This window comes from Crocuta crocuta, unplaced genomic scaffold, assembly GCF_008692635.1.
Source record: "Crocuta crocuta isolate KB4526 unplaced genomic scaffold, BGI_CrCroc_1.0 scaffold545, whole genome shotgun sequence".
Lineage (NCBI taxonomy): Eukaryota > Metazoa > Chordata > Mammalia > Carnivora > Hyaenidae > Crocuta > Crocuta crocuta.
Genome location: NW_027551563.1, coordinates 2,423,905 through 2,433,300, shown reverse-complemented (window position 1 = coordinate 2,433,300; position 9,396 = coordinate 2,423,905). Strand labels below are relative to the sequence as shown.

The 9,396-nt window shown below is 34.6% G+C and overlaps 1 protein-coding gene across 1 annotated transcript; it reads right to left on the bottom strand.

Moving 5' to 3' along the window:
- Nucleotides 1-4,361: 4,361 nt before the first annotated feature.
- Nucleotides 4,362-4,677, bottom strand: LOC144219932 (ubiquitin). The gene has a single exon (XM_077750043.1). It carries the CDS (start codon nt 4,657-4,659, stop codon nt 4,426-4,428), a length of 234 nt encoding a protein of 77 aa, XP_077606169.1. The 5' UTR covers nt 4,660-4,677; the 3' UTR covers nt 4,362-4,425.
- Nucleotides 4,678-9,396: the final 4,719 nt, after the last annotated feature.

The following is a 9,396-nucleotide window of genomic DNA, read 5'->3' as shown; positions in this document are numbered from 1 at the left end:
TACCATGTCAACTACAAATAGTGAAAGTTTTACTTCTCTCTTACCAGTTTGGATGCCTTTTATTTCTTTTTGTTTTGTGCTTGCTATGGCTAGGACTTCCAATCCTATGTTTAGTAAGAGAAATGAGAGTGGACATCCTTGTCTTGTTCTTGATCTTAGAAGAAAAGCTCTCATTTTTTACAATTAAGGATGATGTTAGCTGTGGGATTTTTTTGTATATGGCCTTTATTATGTTGAGGTATGTTCCATCTAAACATACTTTGTTGAGGATTTTTATCATGAAATCATGAATGTATGTAGTACTTTGGCAAATTCTTTTTCTGCATCTGTTGAAATTATCTTTTTTTTTTTTTACCCTTTCTCTTATTGATGTGATGGATCACATTGATGGATTTGCAAATGTTGATTTGCCCTTGCATCCCAGGAATAAATTCTACTTCATCATGGTGAATGATTTTAATGTATTTTTGGATCCAGTTTGCTAATATTTTATTGAAGGCTTTTTACATTTTTGTTCACTGAAGATACTGGCCTGTAGTTCTTTTTATTTTGTAGTGTCTTTATCTGGTTTTGTTTAAGGGTAACACTAGCCTCTTAGAATGAATTTGGAAGATTTGCTTCCTCTTTTGCTTTTTGGAACAGTTTGAGAGGAATAGGTATTAACTCTTCTTTAAGCGTTTGGTAGAAATTACCTGTGAAGCCATCTGGTCCTGAACCTTTGTTGGTATTTTTGATTATTTGTTCACTGTCTTTCCTGGTAATTCGTTGTTGGCATTTTCTATTTATTCATGATTCAGTTTGGGGAGGTTACATGTTTCTAGGAATTAATCCATTTCTTCTAGGTTGTCTAATTTCTTGGCATGTAATTTTTCATATTTTTTTATAATCCTTCATATTTCTGTATTGTTCATTATTATCTCTTTCCTTTCATTTCTGAGTTTACTTGAATCCTCTCTCTCTTTTTCATTTGAATAAGTTTGGCTAAAGGACTGCTTTAATATATTTCTTGAAGTTAATGTTCCAGACTTTGTTTTTTTCCTTCAGTCAGTTGAGCATCTCTCTTTTGTTTTAAAGTTTTTTTAATGTTTAATTATTTTTGAGAGACAGAGGGACAGAGTGCAAGTGGGAGGGGGGGCAGAGAGAGAGAGGGAGACAAAGAATCCAAAGCAGTCTCTAGGCTCCTAGCTGTCAGCGCCTGACATGGGGTTCTAACCCACAAACTGTGAGATCATGACCTGGGATGAAGTTGGATGCTTAACTGACTGAACCACCCAGGCACCCCATAATGTTCCAGACTTTAGTTTGTATTTCAGTCTCTACCAATTCATCAAGTGATTTTTTTCATTTAATAAAGTTTTAATTTTGATAATTTTATAAAGTTTAATTTGAATGCTATCTAGTCCCTTAAGTGATTTTATTATATTTGGTAGAAACTTCCTGTTCTTTTCTGGTCTTTTTATCAAAACTTATTGACAATGTTTTTTTCGTGTTATATTTCTTGCAACTTTCATGGCGTGGGGGCCTGACCCAGCTTCTGGGCTACTTAAAAAATGACACAAATGGTAGAATTTTCTTCTCATTGTAGCTAGTAGATATTAACAAGCCTATTGTCAATATCTCATAAAGATGACACAAGATCCTTATCATGTTTCCTGCTGCCACTTTCCTATACTTAGTATTAGAGATAATGAAGTTTGGCTTGTGAGGCCTCTTCAGTAATGTGGCACTAGACAAAAGAGAAACATTCCTTCTAGTTTGGGTTATCTTTTCTCAAGGGTGTCATTTTAGACTGGTGATCTAAATACTCCCCAGAATCCATTGACAATGTTCTTCAGCATCCCCTCCTGATCAAAAAGGAGTTCAGTAACATTTTTCTCCTTCAGAACTCAAAACAGAACCTTGAAGCTTCACTCGTACATTCTTGCACTACCTGCCTTCTGAGGCCAGCCTTGGCTTGACTTAGAAGAGGCAATAGTTTGGATTTGGCAGTAGAAGGATGCTAAAGTGTCATTTTTCTAGAATCTTCTTCAAACTTCTTTTAAATTTATCATTTGATAGATTATATCTCTATCTATGTATATATATCATCTTTATCTATATTTATATCATCTATATTTATAGATACTTTTGGTATTATTAGTATATATAGTATCATAGATTTATATAGATATAAAACAATGAGAAGCTCTCCATAATCAAATGATATATCTCTACGATGAGACAAAGAACTTCTCATTGTCTTTTCTTTACTTAGAATCTCTAACATTTATTGTTTCCCATGCTATTGTATTGTTTGTGTTTGTTTTGTGATTCTCAAATACCTTTGTTTTTTCTAATAGCAATATTATTATAATGGAAGATTAAAAAGAGATCTTTATATGAAGAGTATGCATAAGACTTTTACTCTTGTTTGCATCCATTTGATGTATATTTTCTGAAGTGTAATAAGAAAAAAAAGTTTTATTCCCCTTTACTTTTTGATAGTAACAAAATATTTGATAAAGTTTTTTAGTTTTCAGGTTTATTCATACAACAAATAATTAAAATTAACCTTAGAAATAGTATTTTCATTGTAAACATTTTAAAGATTTGTATGGGTTAATATCTTCATAGGTAATATGTTACTGAAATAGAATTTGTTTTGTTAAATATAGACATGTGATCCAAGTAAAACTTATGATCTCTACCTTGTTTTGCAAATTGAAGAATTGCCTATTAGAGTCTAAATACTTACCCTTTAACATGTAAATTTATCCTGTCTGAGAGAAATTGACTGGCCATGAGCACCATTTTTGAAGGTTATGAGTTGAAAATAAAGCCAATAATTTATATGAAGCTAATTAATGAGTTGAGCAATTTCTAACTCTAGTTGTCTCTGAGAGATTATTTTTAGAACTATGCAATAGGAAAAGGTTTTCTTCTTTGAGAAGTTGAAATGTGTTTTATTGACAATGAGCAGTTTTATAGCTTAGAATATTTTCCTTTCTCTTTGGTCAGTGAGGAGCTATGATCCAAAGTATGGGTTAACTCTAGAAATCTTGTTGGCCTTTAGGTCATGTACATTTGTTTACTATGACTTCTCTCATCCCGTTGCACTTCCTTTCCCCCATACCATTTTTTACTTTGATTTCGTAGTTGACTATAGTTTTCTTGATGTTGGTTTCCTATATGTTGAGGAATTAGAGAGTATGAAAGCTAACTAAATAGACAAGTAAAGTAGTTTTTGAAAAGCAAAAATAAAAATAAATTATAGCTTAGCATTTTTACCTATAAGTTGTACTTTATCTATTACAAGCATTAAATGAAACTTCAAGGATGTATTAAGAGTTGAAAGATTTTAGAATAGGTAGGAAACATTTCATCAGTCTTTGCTGGCAGATTTCTGGTTAGATGTCTGTCAGGTAAAGAATGCCTGATAAGGTGCTATAGATAAAGTCTAAAGTCAGGGTTTTAGATTTATTGACAAATTACCCCCAAACAAACAAATGAAAAAAAATCATTGACAATCATTTCATTGTTTTTGCTATGGATTTTTTTTTTCCTATTGGGACATACACAATGTATTTCCATGTATTTCTATCTAACAGGTACATTGTAAGAAGATAAATGAAATAAATCATATTCTTCTAGGCTTTGTTCATCTCAATGCTAGGTAATTCTGTCTTCATAGATATTGAACTACTTTTGACTATTAATCCCTTACAGTTAAGAAAAGATGATCTTTCTAAATTCAAATTTAAATCATGTAAGTTTTATGCTTAAAATTATTTACTGTAACTTTCATACATAATTTAAGATGCAGACTTTTTATAGTATAAAGTCTTCCATTAGTGGGTACTTGCTATCTGTCTGGGTTAATTTCTGAAACTCTCTTCAACAAACCTTGTAATCCAACAATAACAAATTATGTGCCATTCCCAATACACAGCACATTCTGTCTTACTTTACAAAAAAAAAAAGTCATATTGTCATCTGGAAGTGTCTTCCATACAACCTGGTATACCCATCCTTAGCTCATAGGAACAAATATTTGGAATTTCATAGGAAATATCAGTTGTCTGTGCTTTTCTGCTACTGTAATTCTATGTGCATGTCAGGAAATGGTTGATGACCCAAATGTGTGTTACCCTACTCCTACATTATTATAAAGTAACTTCAGTCTCCTTGCCTTCCATGACTTGTTTAAGGTTGCAGTAGATGTTAATGTAATGCATAAATTTTTAGTTGCCTTGAATATAGATACATATAAGGCAAACATTATCAGAAAAAAGATGTTCTCAGCTACAAGAGAGCGTGGGGGAAGAGGAGGAATGTTACAGCAAGAGCATGGATGAGAACATATCTTCCTTTTTTTGGGGGGGGGGAATGCAACAACTTTATTGAAAGAAAAGTGCAATGAATTTGGTCAGAGCTTATAGGGGGGTCTTAGACACCTCCCCTCAGGCGCAGGACCAGGTGCAGAGTGGACTCCTTCTGGATGTTGTAGTCAGACAGGGTGCGCCCGTCTTCCAGTTGTTTCCCGGCAAAGATCAGCCTCTGCTGGTCAGGGGGGATGCCCTCTTTGTCCTGGATCTTGGCCTTGATGTTCTCGATGGTGTCACTGGGCTCCACCTCCAAGGTGATGGTCTTGCCTGTCAAGGTCTTCACGAAGATCTGCATGCCCCCTCTGAGGGGGCACATTATATAACAAATGAAGGCCCAGGAAAAATTACCACTATTGCGGTGCCCCTAGAAGGGACAGAAAATGAACAACAGGGAACCTGTATAAAGTCAGTGGAATCAGAATTAGAAGAATACGGATGGAGATGTACATTTTGATTATTGTTTTTGTAACATGGACCACTCGTCCCTAAACACAGTTTTGATGCTATGACTTGGAAACAACACTAACAAATGCCATAGACAAGATGAATCTAAAAAGATTGGATTTTTATGCACATAGAGATGGTCTTAGTACTTGGGAAAATGCAATAGGAAAGAGACTCAACTTACCCTATGATAGTTCTTATCATTTTGTATTAAAATTAATAGTTTGCATCTCTCCTTATATGATTCTTTTAGGGAGAATGCCTCGACTATTTTTACATCCTTAGAATCTTATGTAATATTGAAATGCTGAGTGAATGTATGTATGTCTGAGAGAATAAATAATAGTTGAATAAAGGCATGCATTAGTCATTGTTTCTGTCAGTGGAAAGAAAAACTATTAATGTTTGCTAAGAACTGAAGCACATGGAGTATTTAACTATTAGATTGCACTGTAGAAGGGATGTGGATCCCATTCAGAAAAGCAGAATTTAACATAGCATAGAATAATCAATAAGATAATATAAGGATAGATATTTCATATTATCAAGACACTGATACTTCTCCATCAATTGAAATGGTATTTGGGACTTCTGTGCAGCTTGAAACATAGCTACTAAGCTACTATTAAAATTCCATCATGTTATCTGGAAAGGAAAATTCACGTTAAGTATTAGATGCTGGGTTGATAATTTAGTTTCATCATACTGAGCAACGTGCATAAATAAAATTCCTTTCTCTGTCATATGCATAAACTGCTTATGCTAAAAGCACATGAAGAATAAAAGTGCTATTAATTATAGGCTGCATTAATGTCACTGTAAAATCTCAGAGAATTTTGTCTTATTTAAACTAGTTTATTATTTTTTAATGATCTCTATTGTGAGTATGAATTCAGACCTGTTACTGAACGTACTGATTTAGAGGACTAAAGTGATGATGTTAAATATGGCACACACTTAAATCTCTTTGTGTAAAGTCATTCTTTGTAACCACAATATTAGCTTTTGGCAAAAATGGCATTCTTTTCAGTTAGTGCTTTGTTTTAAAATTGATATCTAGATAACCAAAGTAATTATCTCACTATTTAATATATTATAAACTTTGCAAGTAGTCTACCTTAATTTCATGTTCTGATTGCTTTTTAAATTATTATTGAAGTATAGTTGACATGTAATGCTATATTAGTTTCAGGTTTACAACATAGAGATTTGGCAAGTCTATACATTATACAAGCTTGCCATGATAAGTAGAGTCACCATCTATCTTCATATGCTAAGTAGGATAATGCTGAGATTACATTATCTCACTGGGAAATGTAATATATTAGCTGGGAGTTACAGGACCAGCCAAATTGTTCACCAGTCACATGCCAGTAATGCTGTTTGTTTCTGTTTTCTTTTTTTTTCTTTTTTTAATGTTTTTATTTATTTCTGAGAGAGAAAGAGACAGTGTGAGCATGGGAGGGGCAGAGGGAGAGGGAGATACAGAATCTGAAACATGCTCCAGGCTCTGAGCTAGCCATAAGCACAGAGCCCAATGCGGGGCTCGAACCCAAGAACTGTGAGATCATCACCTGCCAAAGTCTGACGCTTAACCGACTGAGCCACCCAGGCGCCCCAATGCTGTTTGTTTCTTAAAGAGTCTCTAACTAAAGCAAAATTAACATTAAAAACATTTTTTAATGTTTATTTATTTTGAGAGAGAGAGAGAGAGAGAGTGTGTGTGTGTGTGTATGTGTGAGTGAGGGAGGGGTAGAGAGGGAGGGAGACACAGAATCCCAAGCAGGCTCAAGGATCTGAGCTGTCTGCACAGAGCCTGATATGGGGCTTAAACTCAGGAACTGTGAGATTATGACCTGAGCCGAAGTCTGATGCTTAACCTACTGAACCATGCAGGTGTCCCAAAATTAATATTTTAAAATTAATCTCACAACAAATATTCCTTTATATAAAAAATTGGAGAAATGGATTGTCATCTTAATGATGCACATTAGAAGCACATTTAATTGTAGTGTGATTGTGAAAGTAGTTACTCTGAAGTTATTTTCTATGAGAAAATAAAATAAAGAGAACAGCTTTCATATACAGATGAAATGATTTCTTTTATCTTTATTCTAATTTTACTATGAATATAGAGTAATAACATTTGCTTCTTTAATTATTATAACTCTTCTTTTGATTACAATATGCTTTAAAAGAAAGGCACTGGTTTCTATTTTTTTTTTGAAAATCTTAACTATGAAAATATCCAAACACATATTAAGTAGAGAAAATATTTAATAAACACATATATACTTAAAACATATTTAATACCTATTAACATTTAGGCTTATTTTGCTATTTTTTGTTGTTATTGATGCATTTATAAGTAAAATAAAGTTATCATGGTGAAATAAAGAATGCTATAATTGACTGTATGTAATAACTTCAGACTTTCAGCTACACTGCTTGTAAATAGTTGTCATAATCAGCCCTTCTCACTTTCTCAGTGAATGGTTTTGGAGAGTGCTTTTCTTGTGCAGTCCCCCATGTGCTGCCCTCTCTCTCTCTTTCTCTTTCTTCCCTTCATGATCAGAGCTCCCTCCCCTCCGTAGGACCCTTGATTCTTTTCTCCCTCAAATCACATCACCAAACCTCCTACCTTCCATAATGTGGCCCCTTGTCTCCCTCTAGTTGTGCAGTTTGTTCGCTCAGTCCTTGATCGATTTCCTGGGTGTTCAGAATGATTTGATAATTATCTAGCTGTGTTGTTGGAGGAATGAGGCAAGAATAAGTTCTTCCTTTTTTTTTAACCTTTTTAATGTTCTATTTATTTCTGAGAGAGAGAGAGACAGTGTGAGCAGGGGAGGGTCTGAGAGAGAGACACACACACAGAGTCTGAAACAGTCTCCAGGCTCTCAGCTAGCTGTCAGCACAGAGCCCGACGTGGGGCTTGAACCCACGAACTGTGAGATCATGACCTGAGCCAAAGTCGTATGCTCAATCGACTGAGCCATCCAGGAGCCCCAAGTTCCTCCTTTTCTACTTTACCATCCTAACTACTTTTGGCTGGGGGAGTGCCATTTTTAATCATTGAATTAGGGCTCTGTTTATTTTTCTAATATGTTGATAAGAACAAAATTATATGAAGTGTGAGTTAAGCTTCAATTTTTGTTATAGAAATGCAAAATGTGGAAGATTCACATGTGCTTTTATTTCCTCATGGGATTCAATTATTCACTGACTCATTTGTTCAATGAGTTTGTATTAAATTCCTAGACTGGGAAAGATTTACAGTTGGTTGCTTCTTGTCCCAATCCTCAAGTTGTTCCATGGAATGAATCATCTTGGAAGAGGGATGAATAAGCTTTGGACGCTCAGAGGAACAGTATAGGAATTATGGTCAGAGGGACCAGGAAAAGTGTCCCACTTCACTGCTGAACTATTTTGCTCTTTGGATACCACCTCTTCATCCAAGGCCCCAGTAAATATATGCACATCCTGGATCCTACAAAAAAAGAAACCCACCAAACAAAATCCAACAAAAATCTAATGTTAAATTAAGGTAATCAGATCATTGAATAAGGTTGTGAACACACATATCAATCAAAGAGGGACTTATGTTTTTTACTCTAATTCCATCTTAACTTCCTGAACTTGGCTGAAGGTTCCAAAATAAAAGCAATGCTTCAAGACCAGAAGATTCTGTTTTTGAAAAGGGTTGCACCTCTTAGAAAAAGTGGTAGTTGGATCATCTATTTGACGCCCCAAATTCAATTAGCTGTCTTGAAATTAACACTAAGATCTGGCGTGGGCAGCCAAAGCACAAGATATGGCTATTACCTGGTATTAACTCCTACTGGAGCCTTAAACTATTTTCCTGGGAAACAGTAGCCCTCATAGATTTGGACTTGCACTTATAAAGCCATTAATCAAGGGAGAACATCTTACTCCAGGCAATTAGTTTTGACAATGGAATAGTAAATAGACCCTAATTAATGATTTTTTTTGTAATTATTCTTCCCTATGTGGACATTAGCTGGTGTTCAGGCATTAATTGTGACATCAACATGATTGCCTATCAGTAAAAAGACCATTTTGCAGCTTAATTATGTATTTCAGGGACTCATATATCTTGTGGCTTGCAGAATCATTTTCACCAGGACTAAGAATTCTGAAAGAAGTCTCATTCATTTTAATTTTTTATGCCATGTCCACCCAACTTGTCTTGCTTTATAACCCTCCTGCAAACACACATACAAACACTATAGAATCATGCTGTACAGTATGGAAGCTACTAGCCACAGGTTTAAGTTTAAATTTTTTTTCAATTAAATACAATTAGGAAGTTAAGATTCAGTCAAACTAGCCACAATTTTAAGTGCATGTGTCACTAGTGGCTAGCTACTATATTGAATGTACAGATATATAGGATTTCTGTTATCATAGAAAATTCTACTGGCCAGCAGAGCATAGAGAAAAAGCTTCATGAAGGCTAAGTTTTATCTGTTGTGTTCACAGATGTATTCCTACAGTCTAGAATATTTCTAGACACAGATTTGGAGTTCAAGAACTATTTGTTGGTTGATTGAATGACTGCCTTCTTTCT

Coding starts and splice junctions, on each gene's coding strand:
- LOC144219932 (XM_077750043.1), bottom strand. CDS start 4,659: ATGCAGATCTTCGTGAAGACCTTGACAGGCAAGACCATCACCTTGGAG.